The 23,959-nt window shown below is 35.4% G+C and overlaps 1 protein-coding gene across 2 annotated transcripts in view; it reads right to left on the bottom strand.

The window, feature by feature from the left end:
• Positions 1 to 23,959, bottom strand: part of slc15a4 (solute carrier family 15 member 4) — a 35,958-nt gene that overhangs the window by 10,207 nt on the left and 1,792 nt on the right. For both annotated transcript variants that reach the window (XM_088935722.1, XM_088935721.1), the window contains exons 3-8: positions 21,782 to 22,077; positions 20,358 to 20,529; positions 19,688 to 19,789; positions 14,434 to 14,602; positions 7,386 to 7,541; positions 769 to 927 (exon numbers count right to left, since the gene is read on the bottom strand). In XM_088935722.1, coding sequence (XP_088791848.1) covers positions 769 to 927; positions 7,386 to 7,541; positions 14,434 to 14,602; positions 19,688 to 19,789; positions 20,358 to 20,529; positions 21,782 to 22,077 — 1,054 coding nt within the window. The remainder of the gene's footprint in view (positions 1 to 768; positions 928 to 7,385; positions 7,542 to 14,433; positions 14,603 to 19,687; positions 19,790 to 20,357; positions 20,530 to 21,781; positions 22,078 to 23,959) is intronic.

Genomic DNA, 23,959 nt, shown 5'->3' with positions numbered 1-23,959 from the left:
ATTAAGGATCTTGATGACAAAAAAATAAAACTGTATTTGAATAAAAAGTGGATTCCATTTTCTCAGGGATTAATCTCACACCTCAAAGCAGCTTCATAAGACATTTTGGCAAGGACAACTAAATTTTCTTCTAATGTCAAAGTTTACATTTTAAAAAAATGTTACCTTGTTAATTTAACTACGTAATTGGATATCCTGCTGATGTGCTTATTATATAAAGATCTAGAAACATATTTAGCATTGAAAAACATGCAGGGAAACATGCACACCCCCTAACAACATACAGTACTTGTCCATGTCCTGCTCTTAGGACAGTTTTTAAATGAATGTGCAATTGTATACAGCATAATAAACACTATTATGAAGACAAATTCATGTTTATATTCATATAAACAGTAACTTATTATAAGCAATTCATTACAGTTACAATTACAAGATCTGATTGAATGCACTTTAGCACTTTAATAGTATTATTAACTATTTTTGTTAAAAATCATGGACTTTTATATCATAAATGTTTTTTTCTTTGTAATCATCTGATCTTCACCTGCACTAATATTCAGTATTTGACACACAGATACTTATCTGTGGTAAAAACAAAGGCCATTTTCAATACAGTTCACTGCTTAGTAAGTAACAGAAAAAATAGTTGTTTTGCCACTTATTAGGGAAGAAAATACAGAGCGATAATACTGTCAATAATGAATAAGGACCTTTAAAAACTAATTAAGTGACAAAACATACCCGTACTACGTTTTATTTGCTTACCAAAGTCTTTATGACAAGACATCCATCCAATAGCTTTGATTGACACCAAGGCCAAGAGCCCAGATCCTACGAAGGAGCCAATCCCAGAGAAGAAAAAGAACAGACCCATAATGGCACTCTGCATGGACTTGGGGGCTGCAGAGTATGCAAACTCCAGACCTGCAAGAAATACATAAAGAAACATAAGGCTTTAATTTCTGCTGCATTTACACTCAGACGTAACTGTTGTTCTCATATGCAGCAACCCCAGTCTATGGTTCAGTAGGGATTCTTAGCTTTTTAAAAAAAATTTAAATAAAAAAATGCCTCAAAATGTTCAAATCTTAATTCTTTGATTTTAATCATATGTACAGTAGCATCTCTCAAGCATTTACAGACATTTCCCTTAAGGTTGATCTGTGGGATCATCAGCTTCAATGCTATTACTGCCATTGTTGTGTAAATACAAGATACCAGAGATTAGATGAATCCTCAGAATTTTCTGATTTCCTTGATGGTATTGCCTCTGCCTTGTTTTACAAAAAGAACACAACTCTTAAAAATAAAGGAAACATGCAACATTACCCATGAAATTGCACCCTTAAGGCAGCTGCTTTAGTTTTGATCAATGTGCATGATCAATATCACTACAGCAGCGATTTGTCCCGATATTAAAAGCTCTGAGAGATGAAGGAATAAGACCAAAAGACCAAAAAACAAGTCTCAGTTGTAATATTCTAGCCTCTTTGTTTGTTGCAATCAAAATTCCTTAAATCGCCTATATAGTCTGGTTATTGCTGGAAAGGTCTCTCAAAATTTAATCTGGCATAAAAAAGATCAGATCTTTTCTTTGCCATAAGAGGTCTTCCTGCCTGCTGGCTGCCATTGATAATTTCATGGCATCTCAAACCTGTGATTTTTCAAATTAAGCCCTATAGCTGCAGCTGTCAGGAAAGATTATGAGGCTCTGGTTAAATAAGGATGCCTTTAGAGACCTTCCTTGAAGGGTAACATTACTACAAATTAATGCAATGCACGGCGTCCCTCAAAGGTACCTGTACCGGAACTAATGCAGCTCGTTAGGAAATGGAAGAGGAAAAAAAAGTGCTTTCTCCTCTGGTGGAAAAGGGAGGAAAAAAAACGCTCCGATTCTGCAGGCATGTCAGATTGTCTGGTGCTGTTTGTTTGCCCTTTAAAAGAACAGCTAGAATATAGATTTTCTTCTGTGAACTACCCCTTCAAATGTGTAAGCAGAACATTCAGTGATGATGCTCTCCAACCTAATTCAATAAAAAGTACATAAAAAAGATTGTAATGAACTCTTTGTTTTAATTTAAAATACAAAATTATGTGTAAAAAAAACTTGTAACTGCAGCTCACTAAGTTATTCAAAACAGGATTCTAGTTTACGGTATACACTGTATGAGTTTCTGTATAAAGAATTCCTGACATTTTTGGACAAAAGGATATTTTGTATCTACTTACCAAGGAAATTTGAACAATGGGATTATCAGAGAATCAATAAAGCTGTATGCTGGAACATTAGCATGGAATTAGTTTGGCCTAACATCAATGTGAGATTTCTGGAGGGTGGAGGGTGGAGGGTGACTATATTCCTGCTCCTTTGAAGCTTAAAACAAGGCTCACCTTGGGTTTTGGGCAACTGCTTACTGCCCCCTGTCGATTTCTGAATGCTACAGAGCACCAAGAGATTACAAATTAGAGAAGGCCATTTAGATCATCTTGCTCATTTGGTTGCAAGTAGTTTATTGACCCAAGAACTTTGGCCAACCATTTACTAATCCCAGAGAATCTGCTGCAAGTACAAAGTTGGACAGTTTGTACCCAAGTGCCTCGTGCTTTCCGCATACGTACAGTACTTGCTCTTTTTTTGACCTCCACCAGCCCTTAACATGGCCTTTTTGGTAGTTAACAAATAGTGAATCTGTGAATACTTTACCAGAGAATCCATAACCTGGTAACCACGGCGCTCATATCAAGATTCTGTAGCCCCCAAAAATTAATAGTTTAAAGTTCTGTTTACAATTGTCATTCAATACACTAAAAGGTAGAACAAGCCATTGAATAATCATAACAGAGAACACACCTATAATGAGATACACAGAATATAAGGTCTAGTGGGCCTTAACAGAGGAGTATAATTCATGATGATTTCTAGATCATACTGAAGGCAATAAACTGGGTGTCCTTTCTTGTCTGTAAGTCTGAATAACTGAAAGAAAGATAGAAATTTACTCGTTTTATTTTCCCATGCGCCATGTCAAAGGGAGCAATCTTTCTTTAGGTGAAAATATTAGCTTTAACATTTTCAAAAGAGCAATATATAATTAAAAATCCCCAAAGGCATTTTCTTACAAGGTTTAGCATACTCCCTGCAACCTACACAGCTGTGCCAGCAGGCAGTACAGGGAAAAGGAATGACCCTCATACCTCTGGCTGTGGTAGTAGTTAGTATGGGGCAATCAACATGAATTGCAAGTATACATGGTTTCTGATTTATTATTATTATTAAATGAGGTCACAAAACAACCTTAAAAACTGCAAAACTTTTCCACATTTCTTTTTTCTAAACACATTTCTTTAATCTGTCATTTTGTATTTCATGCAATCCCCATCCTACAAGATGTACAAAGATGGAATGCAGAAATCACATCCCTTTCATCTTAAAGGTTCTAGTTGATGTGACAAGAGATCTATGAGATTTATGCAGGTTCTACACTAACATGCCTACCAATAAATATTCACTTCACAGGCTGATGATGTTTTCTGCTCTTTAGAGTAGTCAGTGAAATGAAACAGAAAATGTTATAAGAAAAATAAGCAAAAAAGTCCAATAAATATAAATTAGACCCTTACCACAGGCTCACATTGATCATATTCTTTACACCTATAGCTATCAGTCAGCAGAGAAGATACAAAAAAACCCCCAAAACAAATGGCATAATTGCTGTTCAAGAGAAAACTTGACTCAACCTTCCAAAAGAACAGTAGAAGAAAGGGTTAAAGTAGATCTCCAACTTTTTTTAAGACTGCCAATTATAGCTGTTACAGAGTCTTTGGTGGTGATGAGCACTGGCTGAAACTCCATATCCAGGCAAGAGGACCTCACTGTAATGCGTCTATGGGCATTAAAACCAAGTATAATTTAGAGCCGTGCTATTTCTTTTTTTTTTTTTCAAAAAACGCCTCAAACTTTGGCACTCAATCTTGCCATCTGCCTCTCATTTTAATTATTCAGACCTATTAAAAAGAATAAATAGAGAGTTTTAAAAGGCCAGTCAATGAAAAATGTCTTTGTAAAATAATGATTTTGAAGCATTTAGCCAGAATAACTGTTAAACTCTTCCTCAATTTCCAGAAGAGCCGTAGGGTCTAAGAGTCAGTCACTCCATGAACAAGTAATACCCCTTTATGCTGTAGATAATGAGCAGTGAAATGACTCAGGACGCAATAAAAATAATTCTATGTGCTAAAAAACTCCCAGCTCATCACTGGTATTCATACCTTGATATTTCTCTGAGTGAACCACTGCAATTTCTTAATAAGGACTATTGTGTTCTAAGCACATTTCATCTCCTATGCCAAAGAAGGGGGCGTGTGATCTACTACTGTACCTCTGGTCTGGTCATGAACAAATTGCCAAAAAGGAATAAACCTATGCTGGGATAACCTAAAATTCAGAAAAATAAGTCAGGTCTCTGGCTTCTTTTACCAGGATATACCAAATTATGTAAAACAGATTTACAAAGGATTTTGACAGAGGCATTTTCATTGTAAATCTAAAGTAGATTTTATTGATTTTACAGCTAGATCAACACAGTATTTCCTGCATTTAATAGATTACTAATCTCAAACAGCTCTAAATTCTAATGCCTTAAAAGACAGGAGAAGACTATGTTTTCAGACCTCTGTTCAAACATCCAAATCCAGATTCAATGATTTAACTGTTGGCAAATATCCTCTGTAATGGAAAATCAAAAAACAAATTATGAGAATGTACTCAATAACTGTCTCGGGATGTCTGTATCTAAAAAATTAACAATGCTCGGATGAAAAACTATACATGCACAGGACCATTTACAGTACCGTACTTCTGCATGAAGAAGCCAATTCATAGATGGGGATTATTAAGAGGCCATGGTTGATAAAGGCCAATGAGAAATTCTGGCCAGGACACCAGGATAACAGCCCTACTCTTTTCCAGAAACTCCTGGGGATTTTTAATGATCCCGGAGAGTCAGGACCTCGGTTTTACATCTCATCCGAAAGAACGGCGCCTTTTTACAGTACAATGTCCCCTTCACTCTACTGGGGCATTAGGGCCCACACAGACCACAAGGTGAGGGCCCCCTACTGGCCCCACTAACACATCATTCCAGCTTTGTTTTTCCCAGGTGGTCTCCTATCAAGGTATTGACCAGGATAACACCTGCTTAGCTTCAGCAGGTTGCCAGTTGTGAGTTGTGAGTTGCTAGCATGAAGTAAAATGTGAAGGCACTCATCACCACTATAAATAAGACACTAATATAGGATTCTGCATAAATATTAAAGGTTCTTTCTTGAAGAAAAATAAACTAAAAACAAAACAAACTTAGAAATTTCACTTGAAAGCAAATTCATGTATCGTCACTCACTGGTCTTCTTTCATGTTCTTTCGCTGTCCCTTCCTCTAGTGCTGTAGACAAGTTCTTTAAATTACAAACTTTAAAACATACCGAGTGCCTCCTTAAGAGACAGGACCCATCCCTTTCTCTAACTATCATGACTCAGTAAGGCAAATTGCAGATGGGCTCTTTTTTCTTCTCATTGGGGAGCCCTGACCACCAATTTGCTCCTCTTTGCTAAAAGGAGAAAAGCTCAGCAGGTGAGAAACAGCTTTTGCAGTGTCTGAAGAAAGAGGTGTACCCTTTTTCATTTAATTCCCCCCATACACTTTCCTTCTCCTTCTTCCTATTAAACCCTCTGTTCTGACTCTAGTCATTTTTAAAGCAAACAGGAGGCAGCCGGTCCAGTAACAAATAGAATACCTATTTACGCAGCAATTTGAGAGCTGAAACTTATTCAACAAGGGAAGTGACACTACAGTAGGTTTCAAAGTCAACCTCCTTGAAATAGTCTACCAAATTCTAATTAAGGCAGAGAAAAGAGCTACAATCAGTCATCTCGTCTCGTTCAAAATATTATGGATAAAACCACACAATCTGTAGCAGTTTGTGGTACTAAGTGGTGCTTATTAGGGGTGGTTTAGCATTATATGGAGCTAGGGATGTGTACCCCTTGATTAGTTTCCTGGCAGATCAAAAGCCAGCAGGAGATAAAAAACAGCTTCGACCTTGGAGAAGGTTATGAAAGCAGCAGTGAAAACAGTTGGAATGGACAGTGTAGCTGAAAAGAAAAATATAAATCTGGAGTGATGAAAAAAAACTCAAACTTTTGCTGCTGCAGGAGGACTGAATTTAAATGCAGACTACATCGTTTCCAAAGCTCTTACACAGAATGCTCAAAGCACAAATTTCACATTCCCATGTATATTGAATCTCTATAGTTGTAGTGCATCTTCAAGTTCCTCAAATCACAAAAAATGTGCCATTTTAATATTAAGCAACAAAAGTTCACAGAAAGATCCAGACTGGTAGAGATATTCATTAAAAGCCCATCAGCCACACAAAGCAAACTTTACTACATCTGTGACGGGAATATTCACTGTAAATTAGATTCTTCTTATTGTAGAGGTACAGTATGTCCTATTTCAGGTTTTATATACCACTGGTTCTAGTATAAAATTACATTAAAATAAAACAGCTACCTTTGAGGGTAAAATACAGTCTTCTGCCTTTGGTTTTGGAATAGGCATCAGATAACTGTGACCCTTACAGAAATAAGTTAGATATATGGAAATTACATAATAAATACATTTATCTTTGTCTGAACCAGATATCATAAAACATAAAAAGGATGAGAAAAGTAATGAACAGTAATTCATAAGGTAAATAATACATTTTAATCTTCTTTGAAAACAAAAAAAAGCTAAATGTGACCATATTAAACCATATTAAAGTTGAGCCTTTAAATGTTCCTTTTAATGTTTGACCTTTGTCTCTCACTTAGAGGACACTACATTGATGGATACAAAAGAATATTTTCCTGGTGTTCCATAGCACCATGTCTCTAATGTGTAGCTCTAAACCTGACCTTGTCAGTTTCATCAACTTATTGGCCTCCAAATCAATTGCACCTGATTGATACTGCAGTGCATTCCTTATCTAGCAAATTCACGAACAACAGCATGATAAAAAAAAACAAATACATTAAAAAATCATGGTGACAACAAAAGCCGTGATCCCGAAAGAGTTTTTACTCATTTAAAAAGAACAAACATTGATTTGGAGAGACATTAGACATGATGGATAAGGCTGGAGATCTCCACAAGATCAAGGAATAAATGCTAAATTTGTAGTACTTGCCAACATCTTTGTGACCGAAAAGGATGTATATAAACCAAGTTAACACTGAATTTAGAATCTATAAAACTACAGAGAAAAAGCATCGTCTCTTGGATGCTGTGATGTCAACATCTAAACAATTAAACCCATGTTATTTGTTAATTTGCCACTTACCTGCAATGCTTGCGAATATCTCACTTATTCCTATAAGCACATACTGTGGTATCTGCCACCATATGGCCAGATCTGCTGCATAGTAGGTTACATTGCCGATGACTTGATCAATGGTACCATTCTTGATGATATCCAGCCTTTTGCTCTCCAAAATTCCTAAAAAAATAGAAAAGATAAACCATAAATATTCCTGGCACGGCTCAAAAAACACTTTTTACTTCCCCCTTTAAAGCATCTTAATACATAAGAAATGAATGGCATTACCATATGTGCAAGAAATTTATAAAGGAAAAATAAACTCCTAGCAGTGAGGTAATATTTATTAAGGTAATGTGGCTTTAATGTTCAAAAACAGTTTGGTGTTGGAGAAATGAATAGCCAGTATCTTAAAAATACTGATGCAGAAATTTACACACACCGATAAATACTACTTATAAAGGAGTCAGGGCGTTCATCACCATAAATCAAAATTCCTCCCAAGATTCCCAACATTGACCACCTTTAGGTATCCCTAAGTGGGCATAAATCTTCATAAGGTTAAATAGACTGTTTTCAGCAAATAACTAGTTCTCCACGAGTAAACTTAATGACAATTTTGCCATCAAACTAAATTCACCCAAATGACAAACTTAGTCTGATGGATTGAAAATGAAAGTTTTTTATTTTGGATTTATTTACAAAACAGTTTCTATCCCTTTGGTTTTAGATCCAGATGGGTTTTGGTTATCACTGTAATTTGCTCCCATCTCTTAACCTCTCTTTAAATTTACCAAGATGTTGATATTTCTTGCTGTCCATTTTTAGAAATTACACAGTCTCATGAGTGGTCATCTTCTGCAATGTTTTAGCCTGATACACGGCCTAGCCACTGGATCTCCACTCAAACCAGGCCTATAGTGAAACCAGACATAACTGCAGTTGTGAAAACAGCTTAATACCACTTATCCAACCAAGTGGTTCCCATATAAAAAAAATGTGATGTGGAATCAGACTTAAAGCTAAAAGCTCTCATTGCTACAATATGAAATCACTATCTTTGAAATAATCTAAAACAGCACCAGCCATCTCATTCCTTAGGCTACTCAATATACTGTTCATACATCCATGTGCGTAATACTGAATAACAATTTCATCTAACATTGAAATATATGATGGAGTGTCAAACATTGTAGCATGTGGTCCTTAAAATGTTTGAAAAGGGTTCCCCACACTCATAAGGGTTGTGAGCCACTGATTTATCCAGACATATTCAAGACGAGTAGAACCTGAAGAACACTAGATTCCTTTTCTAAAATAGGAGGCACTAATTATTATAGGCATTGTAAAGACCCCTAGCATGAAACCATAATTCCCAAGAGAAGAATGTGTAGGTAACCAAATAACTTCAACTTTGTAAAAGGATACGACTCATGACTCACAATTCAAACAACTTTGGTAAAAAAAACTGACCACTACCAACGTAAAATGATAGGGAATTTATAACTGTTGCTCTCTTCAGAAAAAGAAACAGGTGATTTTTTTTTAGTTGCTATGAGTCATTCTGCTTGTAGGTGCTATTACAATGGAATGTGGAAATCACATGAAACTCCAGTTTTCTAAACATTACATTGCAGGAAAGATATGAGCAAGTGCTTGTTATTCTGGTTTCTTTACAACAGCAAACCCTTGAGAACAAGACAAATGCAAGTTTGGTAAAACAGGGGTGAGAGAGTAAACTTTTCTTGACAGCAAGCCAACAGTTTTGCAGACTGGTTCAGGAAGATGGATGAAAGGCATACTTGTAAGATTACCAAGCAACAAATTGTGAGGGCACTGACACAAAGACGAGACAAAAAAAGATATTCGATGCTCCATTAGGGATTAAGTGTCAAGTCAAAGCAAGTGCTTCATACAGATCGAAGCAGTGTACGGAGTAAGAGATTACAGTAATTTGTAATGGATAAGACTGGACTGCTGAACAATAATACTTTAAGCTGTTGTCATCAGGAACCATGCCCTCCTGAAGGCTTTATTTGATAACCATTATCAAAGAACCAGCAGCTATTTGCAGATAACCCCATGGAGACAGCATCCCATCGCACTTATGCTTAATGCTGCATTTTAGTGGAGATAGAGAGGCTTGTAATCCACCCTCATATAATACCCTTCCATCTAAATCTAGACAGCAACAGTGCCAAGAGGAAGTTTTATGCTCACAGCATAGGATTCTTCATGCTATATATAAACATCGCTCTGGAGTCATTTTCTCTTATATTTTATTACTAACGTGCAATTTGGGTGACACTTTAGATTCGTGGTCACAAATGTCATTGGTGAATGCTTTATAAATTAAATATTATACCGTTTTAATAGTGACATGGCTGTGATGGTAACCTCTGATGTAAATTAGACGGTAGAAACAAATCCCTAATGTGGACCATAGCCCAAAACCTTACTCCAGTGTAATGGGTATGTATTAATTTTTTATATATATATATGTTTATAACATCATTATATAGTTTATTTAAAGACAATTATATCAGATACCTAAACTGAACTGTGACCATGACTGGAGCCTTCTCAAGTCAAGCTATTAATATACACATACAGCTTTGTACTTTTTAAAACTACAGAGATTACGGCATCTGTAATCAGTGTTACTAGGCAAAAGGGTCTAGCTCCCCTGCAGCCCTAAATTGAATGAAGCGGATGAAATTAGGTAAAGCAGCCTCTCTATGAGCAACATCTGTTTTCCACACTGCTTGCAGGATTAACACAAACCAAACCCTTCTTCCAGATTTTCCTTAAGGTAATGGTTAAATGAGGCAAGACCAATACGTAGGTCTACATTCACATAAATCATTTCCAAAACTTAACTGGATGGGGATCCTTTTGACAATAAAAGCTAATAACATAAAACAATCCTTGTAATTCTACTTGCCCGTGAAAAGCATATAAAAGCTAACATTTTTGTTATTATTACTGCTATTATTATTTTGTAATGGACTCTTTAGATATAATTTGAACTGCAGTGGATTTGTTCACATACTCCACCTCAATGTGTAGTTTAGAACCACCTGCTAGGCATTGAAAAGGGAATAATGGGACTTTAATGCAACAGGCACCATTTTTTTCTCCATGACTAATTTCAGAATAAAAATAAAACATTGTGTCATAAACCCTTTATCTTCACTGCTGTGATTTTAAATTGGTTTCTGAAATATTCAATCCTCCCCTTGCTTCAAAGTGATGTAGCAGTCCAGCACAAATATATGAGAAAACAATTGTGTGTGCAAGGTCAGAACATATTTAACTGGAGATATTTAATGCTCCAATTAGCACATGACAGATTTTAAGTGAACAACAAAACCACATTGTTAAAATGGGCTAGTAAGTTTTAGTCTTGTGTGAGGGTTTGAATTCTTTTTTTTTCTTAAAAAAAATGTAACTGGGGTTTTATATATTTAAAATATGTTATGCTTCATCTACTTTCAGATTTTGGTCATTTCTCAGAAATTCTACCGTACTGCTGTTACATTCACCGAATCTGGAGATGCCTGTATTATACTAGAGCAAAGCATTAAAAATGCAAACGATCACGGAACCGATAGCGTTTGTGTTGTTTTACTACCTCTCAGAAAAAGACTGACAAACGGGAGTGAAAATACTAGTCGTCATCACCAAATTTTCTAATTTACGGTTGATAAACTTGATAGAACCTTCTATAATGCACAAAGGAAATAAACCAACAGCAGAAACAGTCTCTTAATTGAATCCAAGATCAAAGCCTCCAAGAAACTGTCACGTATCGCATACAAAATGTAAAATACCTACTCTACATTTTTAAAAGAAATTTACAAGTTCTCATTATATATATTTTTATAGAATTATATGTAGTTCACTTATTTATTTAAAATGGAGCTTCCTCTAATAGACTACCAAACTCTGACCACAACAGGAACATCTTAGAAAGCACAGTCACTTGTTATTGCTACATCTCTTAAAAAATAAACACATGAATAAATGAATTAAAGCATAAAATAATAAAGCAATTCATAATACAAATCTTCATTCGAGAACATAACTTTGAAATATACACAGTAATACTTAAATTGGTTTTTTGGATTAAGACAACTAACCAAAAGTTATTTCTGGTGGCACTGGGGACAACAGTTGCTGAAGTTTAAGGACAGAGTATAGTAGTGCCACCATAAAATACATTTTATGTACACAAAAGAAAATTCACAATTTTAATAAAACCTCAGGTAATCTTCAGCTAATAAAAGGACTGAAACCAAAGATCTTTCCATTCCATCTTTCCATTCTCTCATTGAAGCACATTATATCCCAAAAACATGAGCATTAGTTACTGTAGATTCATATACTTTATGTGAATCTGTTCAATTCTAGCTGGAGAATGCCCCTGAGTTGCTTGACTTCATTTTCAAAGATCTTTAGACAATACACTATCAGTTATGAGAACTCAGTTTAAAATCAAATTGAAAACACACATGGGTTTTAAAACTATTGCACACTATTGTAGTTTCCAAAATACTGTGTTCTATGATGTGTGTAAATTCACTGTTGTGATAGGTGTAGTATTTTCACGGTCTACAAAAAAAACAGGAAACCAGATAAACACACTTCTGAAGTTTTAAATGATCAGCTCAGTAAGATATTTCTGGAGGATGTCTTCAAGTTATTCAGATGAAAATCTCATTTAGATGATTAATATAGAATAACTAAAAATTTCTAAAAAAATTTTAAAATATGCACAAATAAAGAAGACTTAAGCTCATTTAATTCAAAACACCCACAAAATGCAAATCTGAAACTCTGCATTTGATGGCAAGTTTCCACTGGGTAGAAATGAGAAGCTTCAGGCAAGCAAATATCAAGTGTGACTACTAGATGGTTCTAGTAGTAATCTTTATTTTGGGCCACTACTTTATTATACTGGATAAATCTCTGGACTCACAAGCCATGGGTTGTGGGTTCAAGGGCCTGCTGTGGACCTGCTATTGTACCTTCAGTGAGGAGCTTTACACCGTCTGCTCCAGTTCACCCAGTTGTGCAAATGAGTACCAGCACTGCCTGGGGCTGGACCATTATCTCATTCCAGAGGGGATTCGTGCTTTCTGATCGCTTCATGCCTAGAAACCAGGGTAAGATCGGTCCTGATGATGAGCCATGGTATGTGGCTTGAATGGATTACGTATTATAAAAATTACATACCTGTCTATAAAGATTATATACGGTAGATATAGTCTTTATATTTATAGCTCCTTTCATTACTCTAGCTTTTCAGTTAAAAAAACTTTACTGTTTAGATGCTGCCATGCAGTATCTTCACTAATACCTGGAGATACCAGTATCGAACACTGGAGAATATAAACACATTATCCAGTGAAGAACTTAAAAATAAAAAAGGTATTCATCCTTTAAAGATTTAAAACTGTATATTAAGAGTATACTTTGAGTTGCAAGGAAATCCCCCATTTGGAAATCAAATGCTCCTGCCCTAATATAACAGGTAGTAACACAATGTGTGAAAGAAAACCACATGACTCAGAGACAGTGAGTGCTCTGTGAGCTACTACAATATGTGGGTTAACTATAGTTCCTTTTTTTCTTTCAAAAACAAACTTTGGAATTTCCCATCATCAGTGAAAAGCAATGAGAAAATTTACACAATTCATGAAAAATAAAATTCATTAACCCTAAAACAATTATGGAGACGGTGCCTATCTTTTATATTTAATATAAAAGCTGTAAACAAAACTAATATACTTAATTCTTTGCAGTATATATTCACATGAGGCACGCTGCTCATCCACAAAGATGTAATAAAATATCTGAGATGCATAAATAAGAGCAATTAAAATCTAACACATAAATATTAAGGAAGCCTGCAAATGACTTTTACAACACATTTCATAAACAAATATTTCCACCAAATAATCTCCAACAATCATGGGCTTTTTCACTAGGTTATTATACATGCAATCACAGAACTGGTCCAGGATTCTGTCACTTCGATCAAAAACAGCTATAGCATCAGATGCCAGAACAAACTCTATATCCTGCAGAGATCTGGGGAACAAAGCAAACCTTTTCGTTTTTCATCCATGCAACAAGAGCTGCTGGCATTTTAATACAAAGAATTTTAATACCTCTCTGACAGACCACCTCCTGGGTCCTTGATTATGCACTGAGCAGGCAAGGGCAGTAGAACAACTCAGAGAAAACAGCGACTGGTCAAACGTTTCAAGCTTCAGAATCTCAAAAAAGGTAAATATAAAAAAAGTAATCCCTTCCCTTACACTTTCTCCTGTCATTTTGCCATTCATGCAGATGTGATGTACAGTACAGTTAAGGTAGTTTGCTGGATTGTTTACAGCAAGTTAGATTTGTAAGAGACGTGCTTATCAATAATTAATGCATAAAGCTAAAACAAAGCATCATTGTAAAACTTTAATTTTCTGCATGAAAAGATGTATTCACTTATGCAGAAGATAACACAATTAACTTAGCCCTCACTGACCACATGCCAGCTAATTTTAAATGTTAAATGAGAATAATCCACAAACATCAAAAAGCTTGATTTTCTATACAGATTGCCCAACAGCAGCGGAGCTAATTACAGTATATGACATGGGTAAAACAGCTTAATGCGGCAATAGCAAAAATTGTTTTCCATGTGAAGAATAGTGTTAGACTCCTTTTTTTTTAATTTCACTCTTCCTGGTAAGGGATGTGGCATACCAGAGCCCATCTCAGCAGATAAGAGGGCAGAAGGCAGGAACACATCATGGACAGGACGCTCATATACACAAACCCACACATGCACAAGCACATAGGACCAGTTTAGAGATACACATGACACTGGGGAGAATCCAGACTGCCGAAAGAAAATCCATGTGGACACAGACAGCACATGCAAATTTCACACCAAAGCCAGAACTGAATCTAGAGCCCAAGAGCTGTGAGGCAGCAGCACTAAGTGCAACTATTGTAGATTAGAAATTCATCAATCCCATTCTAGAGATCCCAATTCCTCAGTGCTTACCAGCAGCAACCACAGACCACATGACAAAGAACATTCCCACTGCAATCCTCTTCAAGGAAGATGGCAGCAGGCCTTTTCGTTTCAGAATGGGGTCGACCACTTTATCTTTCAAGGGGATCAGCAGGAGAATCAAGAGGGCATCGAACATAGTGAGCCAAGCAGCAGGAAACTGAACCAGAGAAGAAAAAAATGCAAAAAGTGTAAGTGAAGAAAAAGAACATTCCAAAATAAAGAAATAATCAATGTATAACCTCATTGGCCTTGACATTGTGTTAGCACCATCATGTGGTTATCACTAGTATAAAATGCATCTCCTTGAGCTGTGTAATACTATGCATGCTATTCTTAATACTATTAAATATCTACTCTGTTGAGAATAATCTAAAGGACAGCAAAAAGATCAATAAAAGACAAAAGAAACAGTTAAAGGTGGCACTTTATAAACTTACACAAACTGGATTTTTTCTCAAGTTCTACTAGACTAACCTTTTGACTAAACTTTTCACTCAAGAGTAACCACAGCCTCCCTGATTTGGAAATGAACCCCCTCTTCAGCACAGAATATTATAGAGACTGGCACATTCTAATCCAAAAACAGCATATTCCAATAGACATATTCCATAAAACATTAAGTATTTAGCATAATGTACATTTTACAATGCAGCTTATATTAACAATAAACAGGTATAAAATATGTACTTTCTAGCAATTGTTTAGCTAAAAGCACACACCTTTGTAGCAAAGCCTCAGAGATAAATCATGAAGGGAAAAAATAAGTTAAGTTGATTAAATTATTGAAAAAAAATGAAAATTTAGTCTGTTGTGCACAAAAACAACCTACCAGAACTGCAAGGTCAATGTGTGAGGTTTAACAAGAACATTTTGTTATAACGTTAAATGAATTCACTCTCAAGGTGGAACAATGTATGCAAAATAAATAAAAATGCATTAATCAACTGACTGCATAGCTGATTTCTTTCACAAATTTAATTTCATTCTGTATGCATACTGAGCTCCCAAAACCTCTTTCATTACTTTTAATAGTTTATCCACAGTACAGTTTTATTCCCCAGTTAAATTTATATTCCTCAAACTTACCATTCTGTAGCAGCATGTGCCATTGAGGATTTAAGTTTTTTTTAAATCCCTACAATGTCATATTCAACAGCTTAAAGATACCCTAATTAAGGGTTATTTACAAATGAGTTTAGCCTTGTTTGAATGGCAGAAACATCCCAACAGAGCCCCGTGGTCACAGGGGAACAGATTTACATTAGTAAGTGTTAATTAAGGCGAGGCACAAACATGGGGGGAAAGGAATCTCTTTATCCTCCTGTTAATTCAGCTCAGACTAAACACGTGGGAGCATTTCCCTTCTTGCAAAAGAATAGAATATTGGACTGATGAGTCCCAGACTTACTTGGGAAAACAACAAGTGGAATAAATACTATTCTTTCAATTTAGAGGACATTTACTATATGCTATAGAAACGATTCAATCGTGCTTTTTTCAGCCAGGATACCCTATTTTATGTTTTTATAAAGGTTTGTCTTTTTTTACTACATTTAAGAATATATTTTCTTATCTCACTTTAATAAAGCAGCAAAAAAACATAGCTTCAAATCCCATTTCGCAAAGCAGAAAGAGAGGAAGTGATATAGGGCAGTATAGTGGCATGACACCCACTGAAGTTCTTAAAGCTTCTTGGTTTCATGAATTTTAGATTGTTTCCCCTGTACACATCCCGGTCATCAACCTTGAGACACTTTTAAAGCTACATGTAGTGGAACTGACAAGACAACAGTTGATGCCACAAGACAGAGGTTAAAACAAGTAAAAACAGGCACTACATATTTTTCAAATAGAAATGTAGAAATAAAACAATCCATAAAGAGATAAAGATGTCTTAATTAATAATGAATCATGTTATAGGTGCATGTTAAATAAACTGAAAACTAAAGTTTAAAATACTAAACTGAAAACGGCATGTTATAGTACACTGTTGTTTTCTGTAACACAGAAAAAGTCTTTAAGCTCATGAATATATGAAGAAAACAGTTTAATTTAAGTCAAGCCATTGTATACAGTAAACCAAGCCAGTCACACAATTAACGTATAGTGCGATTTCAAATTTGAAAAAAAAAAAGATTTCTTAGAGATGATACCCACACTTTTTTTTACTAACAAAAGCAGGCATTTAGAAACTAAAATGATAATTATTTGGTGGAACATACTTATACAACATTTATACTTATTCAATTTATGTAGACCTTATTTTAATAATGTAAATCGTGTGTAAAGCAGTGGTACTGCTTCCATCTGCTTCAGAGCTGAATGCCAGTATACCACACACAATTCTAGAACTTCCACATCACAAGACGAAAGTGTTTCTTTCACTTCTCCTTTATTCTCTTAAACGTAAGGAGGATAAAATGAGGTGGAGTAATAGCTTCTGTTTTGCTAACACATGTACCAAGGGAGACCGATAAAAATATACCTGTTATTTTTTTTATTCTAAACGTTTCACATTAATAATCATTTCCCCAAGACAGGGAAAGCAGGGTCCCTGCTAGATGGCTACTCAGATAGTTTCCTGCATTAATTTCTAAGGTTTGGCATTAAGGTTAATTTTCTCAGTTTCTCTTTTTAAAAGATAAATCACACCACTTCACTAGATACATATTAAACAAAATATCCTCTAATTAATGATGATGCAAAGAAGTCAATATCTAGAAATGCTGAATTTAGATAAGAGTGAAAACTTTTTATTCCTGTCACTTGTTGAAATGAGTTACTTGATAATCCCCTTTATACAACATCACATTGAACATAAAAAGATGGCCAATACCACAGTATTTCTATGGAATAAATTTCTATAGCACTATGACTGAAAAAAAATACCAAGGATAAAACAAAGCTCTGTGGTGAACCGTGTGTCGGATTTGACTGGATTTGTAGGCAATGAATTTCAGCATGTGATAAACTTTTCCTCGTTCAGACAAAATGTATGTTTCAAAATGGCGAACCGAATGATGAGTATCCCTGGTAATGAAATTAGTTATCCCTGATTCTGCACAACAGTCAGGACACTAAAGAGGATGTTGGCAATAGGTTATCAGCATTTTTTAACAAAGATCTAACAAAAATAAATCTCTACAGTATATCTGATACATCATCTATTTTTGGTAGCAGTTAATCTATAGCAGGGGTTCCCAATCTTTTTTCAGCTTAACCCCTTCAACCTAAATTATTTGCCTCAAGTATCCCCTTGATATTTTAACTAAACCAAACTTTCCAATAAATGTAGATAAATGCTACAGCTACCCTCTTAACATGCTTCTTTTCACTGCTACATTGTTATTTATTAATAGGACTATTTAACAACTCAAAACAAGCATTTAAAGCTCACTCAATGGCTCATTTTCACTGGTATAGACCTACCTTTTTAATGGGACACCTGTGCCTGGTGAGTCTTGTACAGATTATCAATCCTGGGGACAATCTTTGACAGACATACTCTTATCTCATCTTTCAAGTCAAGCTTTGATCTCCGCTTTGTTTTTATTGATCCCAGTACCGAAAATCCACACTCGCATAAGTATGTGGTTGCAAACAGTGAAAGAATAAACAGGGGTGCTGTACAACGGCTGACCCCGCGCTCTGACCCCAGGCTTCTTTCCCTTTCTGTGTGACTCATGGAGAGCAAGCTGGGGTAAGCAAAAACACGAATTCCGAATGCAAGAAATTGTATATGGCTAATAAAGTGATCTTATAAATTTTCAAGGCTTTTTGTGTGAGCTCAGGGTACGGGAATGAAACGGCAGGGTCCAACCAAAATGACGTTAAGTCACGTCCACTGCTCCGGTAGGTCTGATGCAAAAAACTGTCATTACTGAGATCAATCAGTTTGCCCTCCTCCAGCACAGTTAAACTGTGGGACGTATTTCTTTTATTAACCACGAATATGCCCATTTTGATACGCATGATCACGGATGATTAAGACATGCTGGCAACTTATGATCACATGACATTCAACAATTAGGCTAATTCCATCAGCTAAATCTGTCATTGGTTTTACATATTTATATATTTTTTAATTGAATTCAATTTGACATTGACGTTTCCATCACAGTCTCACGAACCTCCTGCAGTACCGTCATGAACCCCCTAGGGGTCCGTGAACCCGCGGTTGGGAACCCCTGATCTATAGTTTAGTTTAAAAAGTAATGACGAAACTTTTTTGCTCTTGTGTTAGTGAATCAGTAATGTATTAGAAAATCTTTTGTTTTTAAATGTAACATTTTGAATTAACAAGCAGAGATATGCACGGGTAACTAATAACATGATGCAGCAGTTAAAATGTAGACAAGATCCTACTACAATGTAAACTCTGTAATACACAATTAGCAAGCTGTGCATTGCATTACGAGATCCTTAGCTTGCAAACATGCGGAAAACCGGAGTTTGAGAGTGTTTAATTAATTTCATGTGTATCCAAACTAATGACACGAGCTGGCAAATAAATGTGACATTTGCTGAACCTTTCCTGCTAAAAAAAATGGCTTTAATATGAGCTACAGTAGCACCGTGAAAGCCACAATATTTATTTTCCATTTTGCATTAGTGTGTGCTAATGACTGAATGCCCACACAACAAATGCAACCTCAAAATAAGAATACCAGAAACATACTTTATGTATACATTATGTAGGCTACAAGGTTAAGCAGCCCTTTTACATTATTTTAACTTCTGCTACAGCCACATTCAGTCTTCAGTCATAAGATGTCATGAGTAAAGAAAGGTTAGGTCTATCAGTATAGCACTCAAAAAGAAGGCCTCTAAAAAACCCATGGAACATGACAGATGGCTGCGAGGCAAGTGAAATACTGATGTTTTATTTTTCTTTTCATTTTCTTTAAAATGTGTGTACTTGAGTTTGGGATGGGGCTGTCAATTTTCTAAAAACTGAGCATTGCATTTGTAATATTTCTGTACTGCTATGAAAGGCTATGTACCCATGTGAATATTAGTTTTTGTGAGTTCAATTCATCAGATGACAGCAGGTAAGACAGCAAACTGATGTAACTGTAGCAGCGTTTTAACCTTGATATGTTCAGACACCAGCTTGCGTTAACATGCTGAGCTTGTACCATCTTGAGGGATACTGGTAAAAATGTAACTCACAGTAAAAGTTCTCATCAAAAGACTATTTTCCTCCTGCTATCTCTCTACAGACATGCCTTATTTTACTTACCGTGTGCAAGGCTGAGCTTTTAGAAGAATTTACTCCTGCACTATTTGAAAAGATTGCAGGAATTCTTAAGTGCAGACTTTGGAGGATATATGTGGTCTGCATCTATAATTGAGCAAAGAGACAAAAGCAGCACACATTACACTCATGCCATTTTCTCTCCCTCTCTTAACCAATCAAAAAAGGAATGTCTAGACCACAGAACCACAATAGAACCCTAACCTTTTATAATTCATACTTTAAAAAATGCATCACTGTTAAGAAATAATGCTGTATAGATCAAAAAATAATTGTCTTAAATGGTTTTACATATCTGTAGAATGCAGTACAATACCTCACATTCCATAGTTACATTTTTAAAGCGGTCTAACTTTTTACATTTACTTCTCTTACATTTTATTTTTCATTTAAAGCTGGCCATACTAATGCACAGTCACAATACATGACCAGAAAGCATAAAGTGTATAGATTTAAGCATTAATACTGTATGTGATACATATTCAGTAGAAATCTAATCTTACTCATCTCTGATTTATCAAAGAATAATCAGACAAGTAAAACGTGAACAAAACAGTACACAGGGACCTTGGCCTATGCATCACAGCAAAGCATTGTATAGTGACTTGAGAGTGCAATCAGACAAGTGAACTTGTATGTCCAGACAGTACTTTACCTGGAAGTATACAGTCCAATATGGGATGAGGGCCAGGAAGACAGGAATTATTTTGACAAGAGCCTTCACTTCCTCTACTTTCTCTTCTGTAAACCGTCCTCCATGTGACTCTTTAGCTGTATCCAGTAAACTGGGTCTAGGCCGTGATGAAGACAATCCATTTCGACTGTGTCTGAAGAATGAATCGCTTATTAATTTTTCTTTGCTTTGTGACTAAATAACAGAAGGATAAACAGACTATTTTATTGCTGATAGGGATATATAAAGATAAAAGGTCATATGAATAAAATTGTGTTAACCGTTTTTTGAAATAGAAAATTACACTCCACATTACAAATATTTCATTGGCATTTACCTTTCAATAACACTTAAAATAGTAGGCTAAAAGATTTGCATCGGTATTCAACATTTCTGTGGTGTTTTTCAAGACAATTTAGCACATAAGAAATTTCATAAGAAAATTGTACAGATTAGCATATCTGTAAAAGCTTTATGAACAAAACTGAAAGCATCTAATGCTTGTCTCATACAAAGTTTTGTGGCCCTACAACTACAGCAATTTTAATTTATTAAATATAATAGTTATTTAAACAAAGGTAGATTAATAACAGGTACGTGATGTCACAGTATTTCAAAAATATTAATTACTTTGTATATTAAACTTCAAAATGCAGATTGCAATAAAAAGGGTCTAGCTGTTAATCAATGTCTAATAAAAGTAGCAGAAAGTGAAAGATTTATGCTTGAGACATATAAACACAAAATACCTCCTCTGAAAATCAATATAAAATGACACATTCATATTTAAATTGGAGAAAAGCTACCAGATCTAGGACAATAACTAGAATCTATTTCAATTCAAGTAATCCCAACCTCTGGAGAACATACTCATAATAAGAAATTCAGACTTCAGGATTGGACACCTTATAATACTAGAAGTCAGCTTTCAAGACAACTGTCCTATTTTGCTTCACAGTCATGCAACAGCCCAAGGGAATACCTTTCCTCTAGTTTCCAAATATGATGAATTATACAAATACATAATGCTTCAATAGCACAGAGGGATCAAGGAATCAATTCATACTATGGGATCACATTAAGGATTATAAAAAAATTGCAATATCAAATATACACCAAAAAATCATTCATTAAGCAAAATAAAAGTATTGAAGAAATTAACATTTTCTCTTCAAAATTTTAAACAATGCTCTTCTCTCCTGAGAGATGCTGCGTGCAACCAGTTTTCATTTTCATAAAGGGAACCCCATGTACCATTAAAAGCAAAAATCCCACCTTTTAACCTGAGTGGACCACTAAAAAGGACACAAAATTAACCTTATTACCTGTTTCTTAAAAAGACATGATGCAAGTTTGCATTTAAAATGGTCCATACGTATGCTACTGTTGAATGGCTATTCCTTTACCTTAACAGTGTGGGTTCTGCTGGCCGATTGGAGGAACACAAGATATAGCCCAGTATCCTGAACATGGCAGTGAAGGCACTGCCGTCAGCCGGCTTGGTGATGAAGACCATCCGACCACACAGGAACACCAGGAAGGAAACACCAAGGCAGACGGTGGGAATGATGTAGCCCAGATTGAAACTGATATTTTGCTGAATGTAAGCTATTCCACCCAGTGATACAATAGCTCCCAGGTTTATACACCAGTAAAACCAGTTGAAAAACCTTCGTGTTGCCTCTGGACCTCTGTCTTTCACCTGTGCACGAAAGCAAAAGAAAACAGATATTTTTCATAATCATATTCCAAACCAATACCTGTTTCTGTGTTCAGTTCCTCTTGCACACGTCTTCTATGAATCACCAGATTTACAGGATTACCAGTGACAGAGCTAGATCAAAGCCATGACTTTATATCTTTCAATTAAAGGAGAAATCAGGTTCTTAACAAAAATATAGTAATCTGTACTTTAGAATGCATTATGTCATTGTAGGACAAACATTCACTCTAATGACATAATGGCACACTGATCATCTCAAAATTCAGTTCACTTTTGTTTCTAGCTAAACATTTTTCTACACAGACGATTTATTGTGGATGTTTTGCAGCATTTGATTATCACACAATGAGCTAATATATTCTGAAGCGCAGCTTGGTATAGTTTATGTTTATTTTTTTGTTTTGTATTCAATATCCCACTTGTGGATTTCATTTTTTTGTGAAACATGGATTTTTGTAATTCACATCATAATCCCCAAAGGGTTCTTCTCTTCTAGAAGAGGCTTTCTTTGAAAAATAAGTAGGCAGATTATAAAAATAATACAGGCTTTTGTTTTCATGATGCTAGAAAGTGACAATGTGGACCTCTAAATGGTTGGAGGCAAAATAAATAAATCAACAAAATGAATAGGTGACCCTTTGTCAGTATGAGAAAAAATACTGTCAAAAGTATAGTCTTACACAATGATCCATAGTTCTACAGAAATCGGATTTAACCTCCCCCTGTAGAAAATGATAAAAATCTGAATTCAACACTGTTTTTAATATTTCTTAAAGTCAGCAAGGAAAAGAACCATAAGACTAACCGATATAAAGAAAACACACATCTAAAAATAGAGTGTGGTGTGGGAGACGTAGAGCACACTACTTCAAGACAATCTTATTCTGCTATGATTTAGCCTTCAGTATATAATCCTTTCAGATGCTTCTTGGATTACTGCCATAAATAAAAAGAAACATAAAAAACAGTGACCAAAATAACTTACTTAATAAGCACTTCCTCAAGGGACATGACAGTTCTTACACTTATCTTAATAAAATAACGTTAATTTAAAAGCCTTACAATTATGCTTAACCAAACAACATTTGTACACAGAGCATCAGAAAAGCACTGCTCCATTTATACATGTTTTTAGATAAATAAAGTGCACAGATTTTGTATACTGATTAACTGATCATTCTTCAATTGACTGACTTGATACACTTAAGTGACTGTTGGATAAGCACTGAATCACTCTGTTAATGAGATAGTTGACTGAGCACAAGTGATGAAATGATTTAACCTGCTGAATGTGACGTCTTGTAAAAATCTGGACAAAAAATAGAAATCTTGTTGCTTGCCATATGGGGCGTTTCCAGCCTCCAATTTTTAACCCAGAAACACTTTACAGCCGAACACAGACTTTCAATCATAAGCCATGATCTGGGATACCAGGAGTCCTGACACCACACCAAGGTTGACACACGATGATGTTCCACCTTCATTTCTTGTTAAACCAAGTAATTCTTTTTACAGAATTTTTGGAAAGACTAAAATTAGATTTAATTGACATTTAATTAATATTAAAAAGTTCTTCCAAATTAACCCAATTTATTTATACCATTAGCATAACGGAAGGTTATTAAAGTAATTTAATCTAAAAATGACTTTAAAAAAGTGAAAATTTAGACCCCAATACTGTTTCTATTTTCATTTAAGGTAATGAAATGAACACATTTGGAACCACTGCAAGAGGTTAAAGGTAAGTTAAGAACTCATTTCGCGGCTCATTCCTTAACGGACACATGACATATACATTATCGGATTGCCAATTCAATAAACAGTGGGCTAACTCATAAACTTTCATAAATGGCCTGAGCCA

This window comes from Atractosteus spatula, chromosome 17 (genome assembly GCF_055471065.1).
Source record: "Atractosteus spatula isolate fAtrSpa1 chromosome 17, fAtrSpa1.hap1, whole genome shotgun sequence".
NCBI lineage: Eukaryota > Metazoa > Chordata > Actinopteri > Semionotiformes > Lepisosteidae > Atractosteus > Atractosteus spatula.
The sequence above is the reverse complement of the archived record's forward strand: the minus strand, read 5'-3'. Positions and strand labels throughout refer to the sequence as shown.